This window comes from Monodelphis domestica, chromosome 2 (genome assembly GCF_027887165.1).
Source record: "Monodelphis domestica isolate mMonDom1 chromosome 2, mMonDom1.pri, whole genome shotgun sequence".
In the NCBI taxonomy this organism is placed as follows: Eukaryota; Metazoa; Chordata; class Mammalia; order Didelphimorphia; family Didelphidae; genus Monodelphis; species Monodelphis domestica.
Window position 1 is genome coordinate 64,257,470 of NC_077228.1, and position 23,484 is coordinate 64,280,953.

General features: G+C 37.3%; 1 protein-coding gene and 1 long non-coding RNA gene across 3 annotated transcripts in view; one reads left to right on the top strand and one right to left on the bottom strand.

Moving 5' to 3' along the window:
• Positions 1–13,311, bottom strand: part of F5 (coagulation factor V) — a 95,440-nt gene extending 82,129 nt beyond the window's left edge. The window contains exons 1-3 of one of the 2 annotated variants that reach the window (XM_007480742.3): positions 12,766–13,311; positions 9,271–9,362; positions 1,136–1,258 (exon numbers count right to left, since the gene is read on the bottom strand). In XM_007480742.3, the coding sequence (XP_007480804.2) occupies positions 1,136–1,258; positions 9,271–9,362; positions 12,766–12,920 (370 nt within the window). In that variant the 5' untranslated portion in view covers positions 12,921–13,311. The remainder of the gene's footprint in view (positions 1–1,135; positions 1,259–9,270; positions 9,363–12,765) is intronic. The other variant, XM_007480744.3, reaches the window with a different exon arrangement.
• Positions 1–23,484, top strand: part of LOC103099658 (uncharacterized) — a 123,367-nt gene that overhangs the window by 63,982 nt on the left and 35,901 nt on the right. The window lies entirely within an intron of this gene.

A 23,484-nucleotide genomic window follows, 5' to 3' on the forward strand; every position in this document is an offset into this window, starting at 1 on the left:
CTAAACAGCCCAACTTGCTCCGGAAAGAAAAGAGAGCAAAGGAAGAGTTACAGCAAACTTAAATACAAACATGACCACACAACGTGGTGGAGAGAGGAGAGGAATTCTGGGAAACAGTGAAGGACTTCTGGGGGATGAAGTCCAAAGGTTCAAAATTCCACTTATACCAAGGGATCATAGAATGAGTTTGGACTATGCCTCTGTGTACTTACCTTTTCTTGCCTGAGATAATTTTCTTTTCTTTTTTTACATATCACCTCCTATAAAGTAGATGTTGGCCCCTCCTATACTTGAGTTGGTGGCATAGGGGCCACCCCCAGATGTTAAGGATACCTGAAAATTCACAACTAGAACTTTGTTCCTTTGCCTTAATCAAGGGAAGGTTGGTAGGAATAAGATCCTTCTTGAGATGGAAATACTTTAGGGAGAGGTAAATGCATTAAAATTAGCAATCACATATAAGATAAATGAACTGGTCAGATTCTGGTAAGAAAACTAGTATTTAGTAAGTGCCTACTATGTGTCAGGTACAGAGTTAAGTGCTGGGGATGACAAAAAGATCCCCCCAAAACAAAAGTTTCTGCTATCAGAGAGCACATCGTCTAATGGCGAAGAAAACATGCAAACAACGATGTACAAACAAAATATAGAGGCTAAATTGCAGGTAGTCTCAAAGGGGAGGTACTAAGATTAAGAAGAACTAGCAAAGACTTTTTGCAATAGATGGGACCTTAGTTGAGACTTAAAGGAAGCCAGAAAAGCTAGGCAGAGTAGCAGATCTTAGAAAAGGTGATTATTGTGTCCGGGAATCATGGGTGAGGAAAGCTAGAGAAGAAGAAGTGCCTAAAGTTCTCACTCTAAAATGTTCATAATTCTAGAATGTTCTCATTATATTATGAGTCTGATATGTGTGTGTGATATAAGATGTAATATTAGGTGTTTTCCTTCCTTTCATCAGATGCTGACAAAATTCTTTTCCAATTTTTTTCAGAGCAGAATTGCTCACTTTTAACATTGACCCAGTTGGGGGAAAACAGTTCCTAACAGACTGATGATTCAGCTCCAATGTGTTTAATGTAGATAGGAAATGATAATATGCTCTCTTTTGTGCTAGGAAATATTGAAATCTTCTTACCTTCTGACAGTTTGTTGTATTCGATTCCTTGGGGATGGATGGTTAAAGGCTTCTTAGCCATATTCTTAAAGTGAACCTTCAAAATGTCTCCAACTTCCCCAAAAAGAGTAGGTCCAAGAAGTCCTATAACAAACAAGAATGTAAAAATACATGCATGTGTTTTATATTAAATTATATTATATTATATATTATATATATAAATTTATATATATAATATATATTATTTTAATATTTTTAATATATAAATACATAATATATTTATATTTATTTTTAATATAATATATAATATATAAATATATAAATTTTAATATTTTAATATATAAATATAAATTATATTAAAATAGGACTGCTAGACAAATGGCACAGACACACAAATTCTAATAACTCCTGTTCTGATTGTTTATTTTTAGTTATTAAAAAAAACAACTTTACCTTCTGTCTTAGAATCAATAATGTATATTGCTTTAAAAACAGAAGAGCAGTAAGGACTAGAAGCAATGAAGATTAAATAATTTGTTTGAGGCAAAATCTGAACTCTGGATCTTTCATTTCTAGGTCTGGCTCTCAATCCACTGAGCTACCTAGATGACCCCCCAGCTCTGTCTATTTTTACTTCAGAATACTTCACCCTAGTTATCTCCTAACTGCACTGAGTTAGAAAAGAAAACTATGTGGTTAAGAGGCAAATAGTGTGGGATATGGAGTCAGGGAGACCTGAATTCAAATCCTACCTCAAAAGCTTACTTGCCATGTGACCCTGCATGAGTCACTTTCTTTTAGTCCCCAGTTTCTCTTCTGCAAAATGGATATGACTAATAATATAGCAGCATCCACTTCACAGAGTTGTTATGAAGATCAAATGAGATAACACATGTAAAGTGCTTTGCAAAGCTATGTAGTACTATATAAAAATTATATATATATATAATTATTGGTATTTTTAAGTGCCTACTATGTGTCAGATACAAAGCTAAGTGTTAACTAATATATTATATTACATATATATATTATGCATTAAAATATTATATATTTAAACTAATTATTGATATTGTTAATAGAGGTTAGAGATTTTTGGCCTGAGTCACACAGCAATCAAAGCAGGGCTAGAAAATAAGATCTAGGAGTTCTCACCCACATATGGCCCATACTTATTATTATCTGTGCTTTTCCCCGCTTGTGTGTGTGTGTGTGTGTGTGTGTGTGTGTGTGTGTGTTTTTGCCCTTTTTTGAGTCAGATACATTTTCCATCTGAATGAAATGTTCTTCAAAGAAAATGCCTTTGAAATGAAAAAAGGCATTGGAAAAAATCTCCCTATTTTTGAATAGCTACTAGTTGGTTACTATATGAGGATAAGAAATGAAAAATCTGCTCTTGGGTGACCATTTGTTGAGCAAGATATTTTAGACTGTGGATCCATAGGATGAGGAGACTTCAGAGATCCATTTTCTGAATGAGAGAACTGAGGTTTGGAGAGGTAAAAAAGTGACTCAGGTTCACACAGTTAATTAATGGCATATCATAGCAATTACAGTTTTAGAAAGTCCTCAGTGGTCATCTAGCCCAATATTTCTACCCCATTTTTTCAGATGAAGAAACTGAGATCTCACAATGGTTGAGTAATTTGCCTTAGGTCATAAAAGTAGTAAATGAAAAATCAGAATTTGAACTCGGTATCCCTGACTATAAATCTAAGTACTTTTCCTACTCTATCATGCTCTAAAGCAATCAATAATGTCAGGATCTGATCCCAGGACCCATGACTACAAATCTAAACACTTTCCATACTCCATCAGGTACTCAGACCTACTTCTTCTAACAGTCTAATTCTCTTTATATCTTTATATCATATTCACAAGTCAATAAGTAACAAGCTTTTATTTAGTGCTTACTGATTGCCAGGCTCTGCATTAAGTATTCACTGGAGATACAAAGAAAAAAGAAAGGCAAAAACAGTATCTTCCCCCAGGGAGCTCACTATGTAATGAGGCAGACAACATGGAAACAAGTATATACAAACAAGATGCATACAAGAAAATTTGGAAAACAATCTCAGAGAGAAGGCACTAGCATTTAAGGGAGACTGGGAATAACCTTAGAAAAATCAAGCAGTTTTACTCTCTCTCTCTCTGGATATATACATACACAAAAGATAACAGATATGTGTGTATATATATAACATACACATTATATTTTTAGTGATCAGTAATTTTTTAAAATTTAAAGGTACTGCTCTATTAGTTTATTTTTAAACCCTTACCTTCTATCTCAGAATCAATACTGTATATTAGTTCTAAGGCAGAGGAGAGGTAAGGGCAAGCAATGGAAATTAAGTGACTTGCCCAGGGTCACACAGCTAGGAAGTATGTGCAGTCAAATTTGAACTCAGGTCTTCCTGCCTCCAGATCTGACACCGACAATATCTGACACTAGATGTTGCCAAAATGTCCATTTTTACCCAAAGACTTTAGACTAGCTCCATAGGATTGGAAATAGCTTTGTAATGTAAGTTAGTGCAAATAATATACCCAATTTTGTAGATAGAACACAGCCACAGAGAATTGCAGAGACTTTGTCTGAGGTCTTCTGCCTCCAAGTTCAGCATCTGCCATGTTGCCTCAAAGAGTCTGGCTTCTATTTGGGTCACTGTTTTGTCAATCCCATTGGCTTTCTAGCTTCAAGTCCTTTATCTTGAGTTACCCTCCATCTCCTCTTGAAGAATCTTTCTGGTCTCCTGCTCCCCTCCTTCCCCCTGTTTATGCTAATGCTGATTTCATGCTGGACTCCTCAGATTTCTGGTATCATATTTGCCACCCCCCCCAAATTACTGCTAATTCCTGGTCTCACATTTTTCTCCTAAGAGTCTGGAGCCTGTAGATGATTATAAAACTCCTTCAGATCAGGGACTCTTTTTTGGTTCTGCTTTTGCACATAGTAGGAGCTTAATCAATGCTTATTGGATTGTTTCAGCATTGTGTCATTCTTTGGCTTTATACCATTAGTGCCTTGCACATAGTAGGACCTTAATGAATGAGCATTGGATTGACTTGAAATTTCTCTTGGCCTATTGCTCCATCCCCTGCTGTCTATAACTATTGCTTCAGTGCCCCAGGGCTTACACTTGAAGCAAGTTTCTTGCCAGCTAAAGTATTTATTGTACTCTGAGTTCCATCCCCTGTAGTGCAGGGTGCTTAATCACCATGGTATCATTGGCTGATGTCTATGTACAATCAAAAAGCTGAAAAATCAGGTCATTCACAGTAAATCTCCCAGTCACCTGTTTCATGAGGTCCCTTACTCAAATGTTTTTGTTCAGTTGTTTTTCAGTTGTGTCCAACTCTTCTTGACTCCATTTGGCATTTTCTGGGAATAGATACTGGAGTGGTTTTGTCATTCCCTTCTTCAGCTCATTTTACAGATGAGAAAACTGAGGCAAACACGGAAAAGTGATTTGCCTAGGGTCACACTGCTTGTAATAAATGTCTGGGCCTGGATTTGAACTCAGGTCTTCTAGACTCCAGGCCTGATGCTCTTTTCACTTTACCACCTACTTGTCCTCACTCAAATATTAGGTTTGACTGTCTCCCTCAACTTTTTTTTTAACTTTTACCTTCAGTCTTGGAATCACTACTAAGTATCAGTTCCAAGAAAGGGCTATCTTGCCCAGCTAGGACATATCTGAGGCTAAATTTGAACCCAGGACCTTTGTCTCCAGGCTTGACTCTCAATTCACTGTTACTTACCCCCCCCACACACACACACACCTTTAATTATAACAAAACAAAGGGACTTCTCTTCTCAATCAAACTGCATCCCTGCTCTTAAGGAGGCAATCACATTCCTGGGAGTTGTTTTGTACATTAGATAATCATTCAATTAGTTTTCTGATTTTCTTTACTGTCTTCTCCTTCCTCCATCAATCCATAAATGAGCATTTATTAAGCAATTCCCACACTCAGAGTGCTAAGCACTGGGAATACAAAGCAAAAGTATTTTCTACTCTCAAGGAGTTTCATTCTCAATAGGGGGAAAACACTTTTACAGAAATAGAAACAGAGCAAAGGTGCAGAGGAGATAAAAGGAGAAGGCTTGGAGGGGAAGGCACTAAAGATTGGGGGCTAAGCAGGGAGGTGACTAAAAAGATCTGCAGTAAGAGAGGGAGATAGGTTGCAAATATTTTAATTCAACAAGCATTTATTAAATGCCTACTGGCTACGAGATTCTTCACCAAACCTTGGGGAAGCAGAGGAGTAGTACAAAGGCAAAAAGAAGAAGAAGAAGAAGAAGAAGAAGAAGAAGAAGAAGAAGAAGAAGAAGAAGAAGAAGAAGAAGAAGAAGAAGAAGAAGAAGAAGAAGAAGAAGAAGAAAGAAGAAGAGAAGAAGAAGAAGAAGAAGAAGAAGAAGAAGAAGAAGAAGAAGAAGAAGAAGAAGAAGAAAGAAAGAAAGAAAGAAAGAAAGAAAGAAAGAAAGAAAGAAAGAAAGAAAGAAAGAAAGAAAGAAAGAAAAGAAAGAAAGAAAGAAGGAAGAGAAGAAGGAAGGAAGGAAGGAAGGAAGGAAGGAAGGAAGGAAGGAAGGAAGGAAGAAGGAAGGAAGAAAGAAAGAAAGAAAGAAAATAAAGAAAGAAAGAAAGAAAGAAAAGAAAGAAAGAAAGAAAGAAAGAAAGAAAGAAAGAAAAGAAAGAAAAGAAAGAAAGAAAGAAAGAAAGAAAGAAAGAAAGAAAGAAAGAAAGAAAGAAAAGAAAGAAAGAAAGAAAGAAAGAAAGAAAGAAAGAAAGAAAGAAAGAAAGAAAGAAAGAAAGAAAGAAAGAAAGAAAGAAAGAAAGAATTCTTGCCCTCAGGAAGCTTATAGCCCAGTGAACTCCTACTCCAAACATTTCATTTCAGACTCATGGTCTTAGAGGGTGAATCAATAAGGTAGTCCATTCTTGTTTCGAGAGAACAGAGGACTTTAATACAAGGCAAAACACTGTTTCTGCTAGCATAAAGCATCCTCCATCTGTGAATATTTCCCACTTCTTTTAAGAGTGTTTAGGGGCAAAACTAGATCTTTGGCCAAACTAAGCTTCCTTGGCAAATCTCTACCACAAATGAACCCTTTCAAGGCATACAATGCCCAAGTATATTGACATTGCCCACAAGAGTGAGATTGTGGAAAGAGCATTATTCCAGGGATATGAGGACCTGGTATCTAGTCCTTACTACTGGTTTCTGGCTAGGTAACCACCCCATGGCCCTGTTTCCATATTTGTAGAATGAAGAAATTGAATTAAAATGCCTCGATGGACCTATGAATTGAGCTGTGCCACTCACATTATCCTCGCCGGACCATGCTGATAGTTGGTGAAGGTCAGACAGAGGTATGCTGGTAAATGTTTAACAACCAACCAGCCCTCCAAAGAAAAAAAAAGTTAAACAAGACAAACTTTTAAGTTTAATCTGCATTATTAGCATCTTCTCCATCCCTGTCCTCCCAATACCCCAGACTCACAATTTAGTGTCATCTTCAACTCCTTACTCTTACTCCCAACTATACCTAATCTGTTGCCAATGTTTGTTGATTTTATCTTTGTTAACATGTCTCATCTATTCCCCTTTTCTTCTCTAACTATAACCCCCCCCCACACACACACACACCTGGCAGAGATCTTTATTTTTGGACTATTGAAATAATCGGGTCTTCCTAGTGTGTAATTAGAATCTGTTTGTTACCCTAAAAACTACAATCCTCAGCAAAACTACAATTCCCAGCACTCCACTCATTTCCTTTTGTTTTGTGCTGACTTAGACAGGATATAAATTGGGTGCTCTCTTTCCTTCCTGTCAAAGTTTTGGTGGAGCGGGGATTTTTGAGCAGGTAGAAAACTTAGTCACATGGTTCTGTTTTTTGTTGGATAATAAACTTTATAAAAATAATAGTTGAAGCATTAGACACTAATTTAACTCTTACACTAGCACAAGTCTTTCCCCACTCTGGTCCAATTCTCCATTCAGTCACTAAATTGATTTTCCTAAAGTGCAATTCAGACCATTTCACCCTTCTCTCCTCAATGAGCCTCAATGGCTCCCTCTCACCTGCACCTCCCCTGATTTTTGCCTTCCTTTCTAATCTTCTTATTCTCCATTAAGTACTCTTGAATCTAGTGACTCTGACCTCCTTTCTGTTCTTCAAACACATACTCCATTTCCTAACTCCAGACATTTTCGGTGACCATCCCTCTTGCCTAGAAGATTCTCTTTCCTCCTCTCTACCTCCTGGCTTCCTGAAAATCCCAGCTAAAACCACACCTTCTGCAGGAAGCCTTTCCCAAACCTTCTTATTTTCTATGGCCTTCCTTCCATTGACTTTCTCCAGTTTATTCTGTTTATAACTTATCTATGCACAGTCTTTGGTAATATTGTCCTCCATTGGATTACAAGTTCCTTTTGCCTTTCATTGAATCCCCAGTGCTTAGCATAGTGCTTGGCACTGCCTATAAATAAATTATTACTATGATTTATTAATAAATTAATTTATTATTATACAATTATTAATGTTTATTGGCTGACTTTCTTAAGTTTAGCTAGTCAACAAAAGAAATAAATAAAACCCTGATTTGTAGTACTTGCTAATTTCTGGGGTGAAAAGTTCACATGAAAAATTTAACTATCATCTCTCCCAAGCAATTAGGAGCTAACTCTAGCACACAGGAGAGAAGTATAGAATATATGGAAAAAGAAGAGAGGAGAAAATTAGAGAAGGAAAATGAAAGAGGAGGGAGTAATGTTCTTCAGTAAGGGGGTAACTATTACCTAGGAATACCTGTTCAAACTCACTTAGCTCTAGGGATTTTGGGTGTTGGCTAGTCCATCATTCTTAGGCATACATGTGTTATAGTGGATAGAGTGCTAGTCCTGGAGTCAGAAAGTCCCATCTTCCTGAGTTCAAATGTGGCCCGCGATACTTAGTAGCTATGTGACCCTGGACAAGTCACTTAACCCTGTTTGTTTTAGTTTCTTTATCTGTACAATGATCTGGAGAAGGAAATGGCAAATTACTCTAGTATCTACTGAGAAAACCTCGGATGGGATCATGAAGAGATGGACATGACTGAAATGACTGAACAAAAAACTACAGTCCAACATTCTTACTTTATAAATGAGTAAATGGAATCTGACAGATATTGCCCAATGCCATGCAGCAGGTTCAAGACAAAGCCTGAACTAGAAGCCAGATCTTCTGACTTAAAGTATTTTTAAAAGATGTAGATATACTTTAAAAATTCAGCTTACACTCATTTCCTTTTGTCAGGGGTTCTACAGTGAAGGGCAATAAGAGATCAAGTAACAACTGTTAGGCTCATTCCTGAATCTCTTATTTTGACAAGAAAATATTCATTGACATTTTTACTAGTTTACTTTAGTTGAGGTAAAGGAACTTAAGTACCTACTAGCTAGACAGAAATAGTGGTCAGTCAGGTGGCACTCTACCTCTCTATTCTTCAGTCTTCTCATCTGCAAAATGGACATAATCATAGTACCTATCCTACAGAGTTGTTAGAAATAAATAAAACAACTTACATAAAATGCTTTGCTTGGGGCAGCTAGGTGGTTCAGTGGATCAAGAGCCAGGTCCAGATATGGGAGTTCCTGGGTTCAAATTTGGCCTTACTTTCTAGCTGTGTGATGCTGGGCAAATCACTCAACCCTTGTCATTGCCTAGCCCTTGCCACTCTTCTCCCTTGGAACCTATACACAGTATTGATTCTAAGATGAAAGGTGGGGGGTGGGGGTTTTAAAAATGCTTTGCTAAACCTTAAAGCTAGCTCCAACTAGGTACCTGTAAGTGCAAAGAAGTTTATTCTTGGCAAATTTGGAGAATCTGAAGCTCATATTAGTCACTGATTGCTTGGTGCTTTGATGGAACTGTCATTTCATCAATGAAAGTGCTTCCTCCCTCTATTCATGCTGATTGCAACCCGTCCAATTTACAAATCATATCCATGTCCTCCTGTAAATCTGCCATGGTAAGATGGTCTAGCCAACGTGCCAAGGGGTCTTTCTTTAGTTCTTTTTATTGAAAAGAGAGCACAAGGGCTATGCATCAACTTAACCTTCTCATAATGTTTAGCTTTATCACTTGTTTTGTATTTGGGACTTACCTGAACTGTTAGATCTTGGTTTTTCTTGTATGAAATTGGCATCATATTCTCTGTAGACCATTTTCTTAAAAGTAGATTCTGAGGGCTTTAAACTAGACACGAAAGACAAAAGTCCTGTTTAAAAACTATTCTATAGATATAATTTTATTTTTTCAAGACCTCTTTTGCTTTAACCTGTAGGAAGGATATTTTTTCTTATTTTGTTTCTTTTTACTTTCATTTTTTTATTTCAGCAAACACTTATCAAGATCTTATTATTTTCTAAGATGGGCAGCTTGATGGTACAGTGGAGAGAGCACCAGGCCTGGACCTGAGTTCAAATACAGTCTCAAATACTTATTAGCTGTGTGACTCTGGGCAAATCACTTAAGCCTATTTGTCTCAGTTTACTCATCTGTAAAATGAGCTAGAGAAGGAAATAGCAATACACTCCAGTATCTGCCAAGAAAACTCCAATTGGAGTCAGGGAGAGCCAGACACAACTGAAAAGGACTTAACCACTACAACAATAGCATGTTCCAGGAAGTGTTCTAGGTCCTGGAGATACAAAGATAAAAGTGAAACAATTCTTACACCCAAGGAATGAATGGGGTGGGAGTGAGGTGTTATATGAAAGGTATAAATTGTAAGCATTCCACAAGATAAAGAGTAGGGGAGATCTCGACACCCAACAAGATATAAATACAATCAGAATGGTAAAGAGTCTTCAGATTGAGACATTGGAGGTTCTTTTAAATGGACTGAGGATGTTGAGCCTGAAGTAAACATTTATTTTTTTAATTTTAATTTTTTAAACCCTCACCTTCCACCTTAGAATCAGTACTATGTATTAGTTCCAAGGCAGAAGAGTGCTAAGGGCTAGGCAATGGGGGTTAAGTGACTTGCCCAGGGTCACACTGCTAGGAAGTGTCTGAGGCCAGATTTGAACCTAAGACTTCCTGTCTCTAGGCTTGGCTCTCCATCTACTGAGCTACCCAGCTGCCCCCTGAAGTAAATATTTATGGAGAGACTTGATTTTAAGTACTTGAAATCCTCTCTTAGTGAAGAATGATTTTACTTGTTCAGCCCAGTCCACAGTGGGGAACAACTAGAAATAGGTGGAAGTGGGTTTGAAGGTCAGGAAAATTAATAATTTGAGTTTTTTTCCAAAGAAAAATGTGCTGCCTAAGAGATCATCAAGCAAAAGTGGGTAACTAATTGTTGAGTACGTTATGGAGGGATTAATTATCAGGTATGTTTAGACTATTTGGACTAAGGTCCCTTTTAACTATTTAATTTTATAAATCTCTGAAGTAATTTACTAAGTTTTATTTTCCTTTTTTAAAGATTTCCTCGGGACACTTTGTTCCCAAAAGTCATTTAGGTCCCTTGAATATAAAATAAAAGAAAAGTTTCTAATATGTTTGTTCTCTTGAACTAAATTTTGGGGAAAGTGTTGACCTTTTATGATTTCTCTCTAAAAATTATCTTATTATTCAATTGTTTCAGTCATGTGTGAATCTTCATGACTCCATTAGAGGTTTTCATGATAGATCTAGAGATAGAGATAGTGGTTGGCCATTTCCTGCTCCAAAATTATCTCACTAAATGAAAACTCATATATTGTCTCTCCAACTAACTTTTTGGCTATAGTTGGGGGGAGGATATTTAGTCTCCCCCTCCCCCCATCTAACAAATCAGGTTTCCAAGAGAGATCTTTACAGCAATGGAACTTGGGTGGCACGGCCATTTAAAGGCTTTACTCATTTTTCCCATAGGTTTTATAGGGCTTTAGTAAATAATGTACCAATAAAGTCCTTTAGAAGTCAAAGATGGCAATGGGCTTGAATCAAGAACACATGTGATACCCAGTAGAATCACGTGTCGGCTATGGGGGGTGGAGAAAAAGAAAATGATCTTTGTCTCTAATGAATAATGCTTGGAAATGATCAAATAAAATATTATTTAAAGGAAAAAAAAAGAAGACAAGGAATAGAGGATAGAGCCGACAACCCCCTCACAAACTAAGCATGCTATATCAGAAATGTAGTTGGTCTTGGCAGAGAGTTTTCATAGCCCTTTGATTATCAACTGGGCCTGTATCCAGTGTAAACACGAAATATCAACAACCATATAAGTTTCCTATAGATAAGCCAGAAATCACGATTGTTTTCTTTGAATCTTCTTTTAATAGCAGTGCCCTATATGTGTTAATATAAACGTAATCACCTTATATTTCAACTCAATCCCACTAAAATTCATTTAATATCATTAAAAATGTTAGTGGAGATTTTTAGACATTTGAAGACATCATTTTGTAAACTATGTAAAGAGCTTTCAGAAATTTTGACATATGTTGGCAGATAACTCTGATTTTGCAACTCTGAAAGAGGAACATGTCTTTCCCAATCTCCCAAACTGTAGTTTCAGGTTGAAGTAAGCACAATAATGCCATTGACCCAATATAAAAATAAATACAAGCACAGTCCATTGGAATCTTTACCTACAATAGGTTTGCTTTTTGATTCTAGTTATTCCTGAAAGGTTCCATTTCACCTTTGAAAGTTTCTCAGCTATGATCGTAGTTTGAAATGCAAATACAATCTTTAAATTTAATTCAAAATCCTCTCATTAATACATGCATTTTAATCAAGATTTGGCTAATGAAATGGCCAATCTAAATGGGATGGTTTTTCCTCATAGTCATAGAGAAGCTAAAGATAGTCACAAAGGAGAAGAAACACACCAACTAGCTTTCATAAGACAAATATAAAGAAATATAAAATAAAAGACATTGCTTTTTCTCAGTGTTTTTTTGGGGGGACACCAATCAAAAATCAGAAAATAAAAGTCAGAAATCAAATGATGATCACAAGCAACTTTGACTTACCCCTTAAAGACTGCATCTGAATTTTTTAAAACATGAAGGTAATAAAATCAGAGAGTTCAAGCCAGAAGGGATGAACCTTAAAGGTCAGCTTGTTCAACTTTCTTATTTTAAAGATGAAACCAATATGGCTCAGAGCAACTGTGACTGCCCAAGGTCACATAGGTAGTAGTTGTAAAAGCCAGGATTTGAACCCAGATACTTTTTTCTATATCACATTATCTCCTGGATAATACAGCATACAAAATATAAATCGCTTTTAAAAGCAGTGAAGTAGATAGCAATAACCAACAATTCCAGGAAGGAAGTTGACAGTATGGTTAATGGAAATAGTGTGTGTTTAATATGTTGTATTTTTTCCATATTCAGAAATTGAATTTACTAATAGAATGGCATTTGTTACAAACCTAAGATTGCAGCTCACCAACTTTAATGCTCCCCAAGTAATAAAATGCATCAGTAGAGGAGCAATAGGTTATATCATGTCCTGTCACTTACAGTTAGAAACAGGACATAGTCAGATCTAGTGTGAGCTCTCTCCTAAGGAAAGAATTGGTTTCCCAGAGAGTCAGTCTGCTTGTTACCTTCTTTCTGGACCTCATTGCCCCATTCCCCCAGTCTTGGATTACCTTGGGTCACTGGTCTGAGGGTGATAATTCCAATCGATGATCTGAGCGGCTATGTAGCGATGTCGGACAGCTGCTTCAACTCCATGATGGTCCAAGCCCAACAACCCAGTACCTAGGACCACAAGGACCCAGAGGCTTGGGCAGCCTAGGGACATAATTTCCACTCGTGCCAGCAGCAGCCCCAGAAGCTGCTGGGGCAGGGCCCTTGGTGTTGTTGATCTCTAGGAAGGGTACAATATGGGCTGCAGTGAGCTCTTTGAGGCTGTGGGTGGTAGTGTCCTGCCTTTGAAGGTTCTGTCAGAAGTCAGAGCAGCCACTGAAATTCCCTTCCTCTTCTTTGGGGCTTACAGGCATTGAGGGAGGCTGCCTCTGTTGGATAGGTAGTTGGCTGGATCACTGCCCGGTGGGACAATCATGTGTGAAGAGCAACAACCAGTCTCCCTGTCTCTTACTTCAAGAAAGAGAGAAAAGGGCCAGAGAGACCAGTTCCAGGCAGGGGAATGGCAAGTAATCCTTAAACCAGTGAGAGGACTGTATTCTTTCCTTAGCCTCCCAATCCCAGAACACCACTTAAGCTAATAAAACCTTCCCCTTCCCCCCCCTTTCCCTCATGTCCCAAACTTGCCAGGGTCAAAGTTCAATCTGTATGGCTTTCTAGCCAGAGCTCAACTCTTTTCCTGGACCCTGTATTTCTGGGATTATCATGAACAATTTCTTGCATGCTTCAAACTATGCCAAGAAGAGAAATATTATCATTTCAGGTTGGAAAGCCACATCATGTCTTGTAAAGAGGTCAGGGCTAGAGGTAGAGTCCAGGGTTTCAGTCTGGGTAATCTCTCTGTGCCTCAGTTTCTCATTGTGTAAAAATACTTCAGAGCTCTGTTATTTCACCTGCATGGAGCTCTTTTCCCTGTATGCAGATTCATAGCCTTCTTATGCCTGCTCGTCTTGTGTGATTCTTTGTCCACAACTTTCTGCATTTCTTACATAGAAGGTAGCTCACATTTATATAGCACTTTGAGGACTACAAAGTGTTTTCCTCACAAGAACATTGAAGTTAGAAATGTAAATATAATTAACTCCATTTTACAAATCAGGAAACCAGGATCCAGGGAAGTAAATTGATTTGACTCTGTGGTGTTGCAGATAATAAGTAGAGCTGGGATACAAACCCAGGACCCTTTACCCAAGTCCAATACCCCTTTTGTAATCTGAATATCTAACCAATATGCTGGAAACTTTCTTCTCTTTCCCCTTAATATTTTATGGAAATCAGCTCATCATAAATTGTCCTCTCATCTCTCACCCCCACGACATGACCAGTTCAGCCCCTTTTTGATCATATATGTGCTTGAATAGATCTTTTATACCACTTATTCCATTAAATTCTTCATTGGTGGCAGCAGTTAAAAGAGAGCTCTGGATTCAAAGGCCCATGTATGAATTTGGCCTTGTTGCCTAATAAATGTGTGATCTTGGGTATTCTCTCCATCTCTTAGCACTCACAGAAACCTCTAGTAGACATGGATTCATGGCCATTTTTTAATAGCTCCCTTTTTGACACATAGAACCTAGAGAAGTAGTAGGCTTTTGTCACCTCTTGGCCCTCTTTCTACTACAATCACTCAGCAAACTTTTCACTTTTTGAAATTCCCTTCCTCCATCTAGATCATCCTGTCCAGATACTGGCTGTAGATTATGTCTTATTATATTGGCTTTTAAGTTATTTTCTCTTCTCTTATATAACTTAAAATCTGCCTCACAGACTTCTTCTGCATCCTAACCTCTGCCATTATGCTTGAGGACATCATTATCTATATTGATGCTCCTTTATATGCCAGTACACATGGTTTCTTAGTTTATTAATCCTTATAAGCACTCAAAACCTATATCTTCATTCCAACTTTATCAACCGTAAGAATAATACCCTAAATATCACTATTGTCCAGATTAAGCTACCTTCATGATACCAAACTCCGAGATTCTTTCCTTCCATCACGTTCTCCTATCCTTCCAACTCTCCCTTTGCTTCATTCTTCATAAACTTAATCCTAGATCTTCACCTAGGTCTCCAGTTGCTCTACCCCTGTCTTTTATTTCAATCTATCTCCCCTTCTTTGGTCTCATTTTAGTTCCTTCCCAGATGTTGGCCCTATCATTGGCCAGTTTATACTGTTCTCTTCCTTTTAATCTTTTGTGCCCTGGACCAAAGATTACACATGCCTTACAAAATCCCTAAATTCAGTGATTCCCACCATCTACCTTCAGAATGCTATTGGATGCCACTAGAGAAAGTTGTGCAATATTGGTGATTGATTCAACTACAAAGTATGTTATTTAATCTCAAGTTGGTTCTCACTGATGCATGGTAATCCTTTGATTCCTTCCTGAGTGACTCTTTACCTGTTTTTAAAATTGGCTATTCTATGTTGGAGAATGAGGGAGAACTCTTTTCTCTCCTAAAACTCACTACAATGTCCTTCATCTTTTCCCCTCTGGAGAGTCTTGCCTGCTATTTTGCAAAAAAAAAAAAAAAACTTGGGCAAGTTTTTTCATGTATTCTTTTTCTCCTCACTCTTTAAGCTCTCTTTAAATCCTTCTTGTAATGTTTAGTTCATTTCAGTTGTATCTGATTCTTTGTGAACTCATTTGGGGTTTTCTTGGCAGAGATACCAGAGTGGTTTGCCATTTCCTTTTCCAGGTCATTTGACAGATGAATAAACTGAGGCAAATAGGACTAAGCGACTTGCACAGGATCACAAAGCTTATAAGAATTTGAAGTCTTCCTGACTCTAGGCCTGGCACTATCTATTGTGCCATTGATGTGGGCTGAATAATGTCTCACAAACCCTGCCAAATAGCTGTCTACAATCAAAAGAACACTGAAACAATAACTAGTTGATTAGAATGGGATTACCTTTCAGATTAGACATGTGAGTTCCTTAAAGTCACAATTATGAGAAAACTCCTCACATCAGTCTTTAGACATAACCGAGCTCATTGGTTGGGATCTCTGGACAGCAAGTACAGAGGGTTCAGTTTCCCAGTCACAGAGGACTGGGTTCAAATAATGCTCAATTTCCACACTCATGGCCTTACTTAGCCTGAAAAGAGCAAAACTTGACCCAAAGATGCTGGCAGGGCATTTAACATATCGTTAGCATCGCATTTACATTGTGCTTTGTTCCCTGCCCCCCTCCCACCAGTGGGCAAACAGAGTGAACCATGGGTAAAGCCCCAAAGATCAAAGTGGACCATGAGTTTCCTGGAGACACATGGCAACAAGTGCCCCCAAAAAATACCCCTTCCTTAGAAACTAATAAAGATAAAAAGCATTAGTGAAAACCCTTACCTCCCTCCTCTCTCTCTCTCTCTCTCTCTCTCTCTCTCTCTCTCTCTCTCTCTCTCTCTCTCTCTCTCTCTCTCTCTCTCTCTCTCTCTCTCTCTCTCTCTCTCTCTCTCTCTCTCTCTCTCTCTCTCTCTCTCTCTCTCTCTCTCTCTCTCTCTCTCTCTCTCTCTCTCTCTCTCTCCCCCCCTCACCTCCCTCCCTCCCTCTCCTTTTCTCTCTGTCCCAGTCCCCCTCCCTCTTTCTCTCTCTCCCTTCTTCTCTCCTTCTCCCTCTGCTTCTCCTTCTCCCTCTCCCTTTGCTTCTTCCTCTCCCTCTCCCCACCTCCTCTTTCTCTCCTCTCTCTCCCCCTTTACTTACCCAATCTCCTTACTTTAATTACTATACTATTTTGTTTCTATGGTGTCATAATAAAGCTTGTTTCCTCAAAATGGAGTCAGTTTGAGTCTTCAATTCTTTGGATAAGACTCAATTAGCATTGATACCATCAGCACCACAATACCCATGAACCCTTTTATATCATCCCACATTCATTTTTTCATTACTCTAAGACTGTGATGAAGTAGACGCTTCATCCAGACCAACTCCTTTACTTGTATCTTTGATCTCATACATTCTTGCTTTTTCTAGGAATTTGCTGCTTCAATCATGTTTTTTGCCTCTTAAATACCAACAAAGCAGTTCAAGTCTTCCTTAACCTTAAACTATTTCATTTGACGCTGATATCACTTTAAGCTATGATCTAATCTCCCTGTCTCTGCCAAATTCCTAGTCATCAATATTTGTTGCCACAATTTCCTCATCTCCCACTCATTTCTTTTCTGACAAAGCAAATGCCTTTTGCTCTGACCACTCAACTGAAACTACTTTCTCTAAGACAGTCAGTGTTTTAAAAATAGCTCAATGCCTGGCTTGCCTCATTCTGAAGCATTTTGACATCCCTACATGTTTTAATACTGCAGATCCCTTCCTTTTCCTATCTTTTGGCCCCCACGAAACTATTGTCCCCAGTCTTTCTCTTTCCTTTGCAGTTTCCTTTGCAGAATTATGATCCATCTCTTGCTTCCTAGTTGTAGATATTTCTCGTAGGATTATTTTCTCTTTTTCACCCTCTTTCTTAATGAACTCAGTGACTAGGTGGCTTGGTGGATAGAGAGCTAGGCTTGGAGTCAGGAAGACCTGAGTTCTAATTCAGCCCCCAGATGCTGCCTTCTATGCAAATCACTTAATTTTTGGTTGCCTTAATCCACCAAAGAAGGAAATGGCAGACCATTCCAGCATCTTTGCTTAGAAAACTCCATGTAGGGGCAGGAAGAGTCAGTCATGACTGAACTACTAGACAACTCAGTGATCTCATTAGTTCTCATGGGTTTAATTATCTGCTAAGATGACTCATAAATCAGTATAGTTACCTTTAATCTTTCTCCTGACAACCAATTCTGTTCTGTTAACTGCTTGCTGGACATCTCTACTTACATGTACCATTAGAAATTAAATTTCAGCATGCCTACAATGGAATTCCCTAAGCTTCCTCCCCAACCTTGACCCTTCTCCAAACTTCCCTATTTCTGTTGCAGATACCACCATCATCTTTTGTTCCAGTTTTGCAATCTTCACACCCCATATCCACTTTGTTGCCGATCTTATTAATTTGACCTTTACACCATCTTTTGATGCCTTCCCTTATTTCTCCTCCTCTGGCCACCTTCCCTTTCAAGGCCCTTCCTACATTTTGTCTAGAAATGGTGCAAGAGGTAATTAGATAGTGCAGTAGATAGAGTTAGGAAGATTGCTCTTTCTGGGTTCAAATCTGGCTTCAGACACCAGCTGTGTGATCCTGGGCAAGTTATTTAATCTTGTTTGCCTCAGTTTCCTCATCTCTCAAGTGAATCAGAGCAGGAAATGACAAACCACTCCAATATCTATATCAAGACAAGTCCAAAAAGGAGTCATGAAGAGTAGGAAAAGACTGAAAAATGACTGACTAGCAATTAGAAAAGTATTCTAATTATTTTCCCAATTTCTAGTCTCTCCCTTTTCCAAAACATTTTCTACAGAGCTGTCAAAATAATCTTGCTGATAAACCATTTGGACTGCTTGCCATGAATTCTTTTAACTGATTCTCCAACTATTCCCATCTGGTCATGCCTTTGGGTGAGAAATCATTACATCTAACTGGCCTCAAGCTGCTTTCCTCTCCCATAACAGCACAATCTCTCCCACTCACCCTCCCTCAACTCTATCTATCTCATGCTCTGAGACAGTAATCAAATCAATATTACCATTATTACTTCTAGAAAGGGCTCATCATTCTATTCCTTTAAGACTCTACTCACCACACCAGTAACTTCACCCTCCCCCAGTCATTACTTCTATTGTCTCCACTATTAGAATATAATCTTCTTGAATCTTTCTTTTGTATTTGAATGCTTTTCACTTAGCAGTTTAGTAAGAACTTAATAAATATTTCAACACATAGTAAGCATTTAATAAATATTTCATTCGTTCATCCATTTCATTCAATTTCTGAAACACGATGTCATTTTCCTAATTTAAAAAAATCTTTAGTGATGCTTGAGAGATTAATACAGATAGTGTATATTAGAGATGTTGAAGACTTGAACACAGATCTTTTTTGATGCAAAGGCAGATTCTCTTTCCACTACCCCATACTATATTGTCTTTCATTATGGCTCTTACTCTATCAGAAAATCAGAGAGTAAGAAAGGCAATTTAAAAATGAACATATCTCATCATTTAATTTATATTTTTTGAAGTAACTAATTTGGTATTAAGTTAGGAAGATTCTTCTCACCATTTGTCACTTTGAAAAATATAATAGTTTACCAAAAAATCAGTCTTCTGCTCTAAATTTTCAGCTACAGATGAGAATAATTCCCATCCAACCTTTATCCATATCAAGTCAAAGATATCCCTAAGTACTATATTGTCTGATTCTATCTCTCACCTGGCTATTCTGGTTGCCCTGGGCTTTTTTAGTCATGTAGGAGATCCTCACTTTAGCCCCTATGTGACCTTTGGGAAATCCCTTCACTTCTCCCCCTGTCTTATCCTTAAAGAAAGGAGGTTGGACTAAATGGCCTCTCAGGTCTCTTTAGGCTGTAGAGCTTTGATTCCACAATCCTTAGATCCCTTTCCACTCTTGCATACCTCCTTAGCTGATGGATACCCAGGGACTTTATTTTCCCACCCCCAGGTCCCAGTTTCAAATAAAGCTGATGTTCACCTAACAAGATAAAGGTAATTCCCCCAAAATGCACCCTGGCTAACTGGAAATAATGGTTAGATTTTTTATTGGCAGTGATAGTAGTAATAACTGGAATTTGTATAGTGTTTTAATTGGAAGACCAGATTGAGTCTCGAGTCTATCCTTGTTTGTCAGAGGTGACAACAGGAAACCCTGGCAGTGTGGTATAGTGGAAAGTATACTAGCGAAGTAGTCCAAAGTGGGCTTGAAAGTCCTTCACTGATCTTTCCTATAGCATCTAGGTGGTCTAGTATATAGACCTTTGGGGTTGGAATCATGAAGATTCATCATCCTAGTTCAAATCCAACCTCAGACACTTAGTAGCTATGTGACCTTGGACATGTCACTTAATTTTGCCTCAGTTTCCTCATCTATAAAATGAACTAGAGAAGGAAGTGCCAAGCTACTCTAGTATCTTTGCCAAGAAAACCCCAGTAGAGTCAATAAAGTGTCAGACCCAACTGAAGAGTAACAACAATTGATCCTTCCTTGTTATGATTGTAGACAAAGCATTAGATATTATTGGACCTCTGTTGCTTCATCTGTAAAATAAGAGGGATAGATCGATAGTATACACACACATACGTATATATATATATATATATATATATATATATATATATATATAAGTATAGGTATAGGTATATAGATCAATAGAGAGTGGTTTACCATGTCCTTCTCAAGCTTCAAACTCTATCCACTGTGCCACCTAGCTGTCCATCATACAATTAGGAATGGTTATAAATACAGCAAATGATAATAATGCAAATTAAACTTTAAAGTGCATTTTTTATCTTCCTTCTCCCCTGGGGTTTTTAAATGTTTACCATCACACCCCTGGATCTGATGGTCATTCCTCTTTTCAATAATTTCCTATTGCTTCCTGTTGCTCTGCAATCAAATATAAACTCCTTTGTTTGACATTTAAAATCCTTTACAACCTCCAATCTGTTCCAGTCTAATGTATTACTTCCCTTCCTGCATTGTACAGACAGTCCAATTGGCCTTGCATTTCCTCTTCTATTGTTTTTGCCACTTTCAGTTGTATTAATGTTTGTTTTTACATAATATATACTTACAAATTAATTCCACTTTATGGGAAGTCTCGTGTTACAAAGTAGAACAGTTAAGTAAAACTAATAATATAGTAATTCTGTATGGAAGTGAATGCAACACTTCACATCTATAATACCCCCACTTTTTTTAATGAACAGAAATTGATTTACTCTCCCTTCCTCTCCCACTGAAACAAAAAGAATTAAAAAGAAATATGTATAATTGGGCAAAACAAAGTCCCCCAGTGGCTGCACACACACACATAGACACACAGAGTATGTAATTGATGACTATATGTATACACATATACATATATATGCATATTAGGCTTGCTAAATTTCTAGATTTTCTAGTTCTTCCAAGGTATTAATGACTCTATATAAAATATTCTTATGTTTATAACTTTCAAAGTTCTGTTATTATAATGATGTTGTTAGGGTCAAAATTGGTCTCCTGGTTCTGTTCATTGCATCCTTTACTAATTTATAAAGATCCTCTAAATTGTTGATTTTTATAATATTTATGGTATGATATAAATTGTCCTTCATTGTACATCATTTCATGTCTTTCTATATTTTTAAAGTAAAATATAACATTTTATATGTACATATAATTATATAATATATTATATATGTTATGTTACATATAATATATTATATTGTAAAAACATCAAATAAAATAATAATCTATCTCCTCACTTCTTATAGCACAACAGCACTCCATCACATTCATATACAACTTATTCAACCATTCCTCCAATGATACTTCTCAGATTCATTTGTTACCAACCACTCACATAAACAAAAGTTCTTTGGGGTCCACAATAATTTTTTAAGAGTGTGAAAATATCCTGAGAACAAAAGTTTGGAAGAATGAACTTAATTATTCAGGCTTGAAAAAGACAAAAATAAAGATAAGACTATCTGATCAGCTCCATAGTTAGGAGGTGCCTGCTTTGGCTAACCTTAGAAAAAAATTTTCTCCCCTATAAAATGAGCTGGAGAAGAAGGAAATGGCAAACCACTCCAGTATGCTCATCAAGAAAACTCCAGAAGAGTCAAACATGACTGAAATGACTGAGCAACTGCAACAATCAATGAATGTCCATTTAGTTTCCAGTTTTTTGCCACCACACAGGAAGGGCCTTTTCTTCATTCTTTGATCTGTTTTGAGTATAAATCCAGTTTTGGTATAATTATGTTAAAAGGCACTCATTGCTTTGTGATTCGTTATGTATAACTCTAAATTGCTTTCTAGAATGATTGAGCCTATTCATATGCCCACCAACAATACATCAGTGAGTCTATTTTCCCATATCTTTTCCTACATTTAATTTCTTTTTTCATCTTTCCCCCTTTGATGGTTGTGAGATGGAACTTCTGGGTTGCTTAAATATAATTCTATTTTCATGACTCTGCACTGGATAACTCCTCATGCCTGAGTCTCTTTTCACTTCTACACCCGATTCCTTCAAGCCCAAGCACCAGCTTCCATGGGAAGCCTTTCCTGATCCCTCTAAGTCTTCTTGAGCTCTCTCTCAAAATTATATTGTATTAACTTTTTATGTATGTGGGACATACTTATTTATGGACATTTTATTTCACTCTTTAAAATATGAGCTCCTTGAAGTCAAGAGATATTCCATTTTTGTTTTTGTATTTCCAGCATCTAACACAATGCATGGAACATAGTAGATGCTTAATAAATGCTTAGCAATTGATTCATTGATAAGTTAATTGTGAGTCCTTCTGTACAAGGATTGTCTTCTGCTTCTTTTTGTATCCCTTGTGTTTAGCATGATGCCTGACACAAAGTAAGTGATTAATAAATGTTTATTGATGGATTTAATCTGCTGAGGTAGATGTAACTGATCTTCACAAAGAAGTATAATACCAAGTAAAGTATAAGAAAGGCAAAAGAGATAGTCAGTCGAAGGGTTCTAGGAATATTTGAAATTGAAGATGATGGATATTCAGAGGGCACAACAGAGTCAGAAAAACTGAGTTTGGACCCTGGCACTGTCACTTTTTAGCTGTGTGACCAGAGATTATCTAGTTATCTAGGCTTATAGAGATAAGCCTCAATTTTTAATCTACAAAATGGGGATGATTTTTTTTTTGTGTTACAGGATTGGTATAGCACTTCAAAAGCCTTAAAGTATTATGTTTTAAAGATAGAAAAAGAGTTCCTGTTCTCCATATCTATCTGGAACTGTAGGAGCTGTAGCAATGGAGCTCAGTGCATTATTAATTTAATCAAAGGAACATTCCAGTGATGAAAGAAACTTTGTACATAGTTGGTTGCCTGCCACTGAGGTGATATCATGAGTGATATATCTTCCTCCCCTTAGGGTAATTCTGTCCTTCAACAACTAGATCTATTTATAACTTGTATTCTCAGGTGTCATTAACAGAATTACATGAACAATAGCACATGTTCTGGTACTTGCACTGGGGAGTATTGAGCTTGCAAACCGACTTAAACCTGTTTTGTGACTTGGGATAATAGATGGGCCCAAAAGAAAAGAAACTACTTGTGAGTAGGATATGACCTTTGTACCTACAACTCCTACAGTTCTAGATAGATGTAGAGATCAGGAACTCCTTTTCTCACATTTAAAACACTATACTTTAAGGCTTTTATAGTTCTACAACAATCATCCAGAAGGGAGAGAATGCCATTCCAGAAACACTGGGATTAATAAATAAAAAATGCTAAGCAAGAATCACAAGAGAGCTTAGGGTACTGCAGATAAGGAATGCATATGGGGGGCACAATCCAAGCCTTTGGTTATGTAACTTATCTCATATAAAGTCTTTGTCTGAGCCAGTCCTTTTGAAGTGTTAAGGCATTAGCTATGACGTCTCCTCATTCAGCTGCCTCATTTAACAATTAAACACTTATTAAGCACTTGTGCTCAAAGCATTGTGGGGTCAAACAAATAATGAAGGAAATTAAGTATATTTTCCTACCCTTAGCATAATATATTATAGATATTGGATGTTTCTATAAATATTTATTGAATGATCAATTTCTCAAAGCAGCTTTT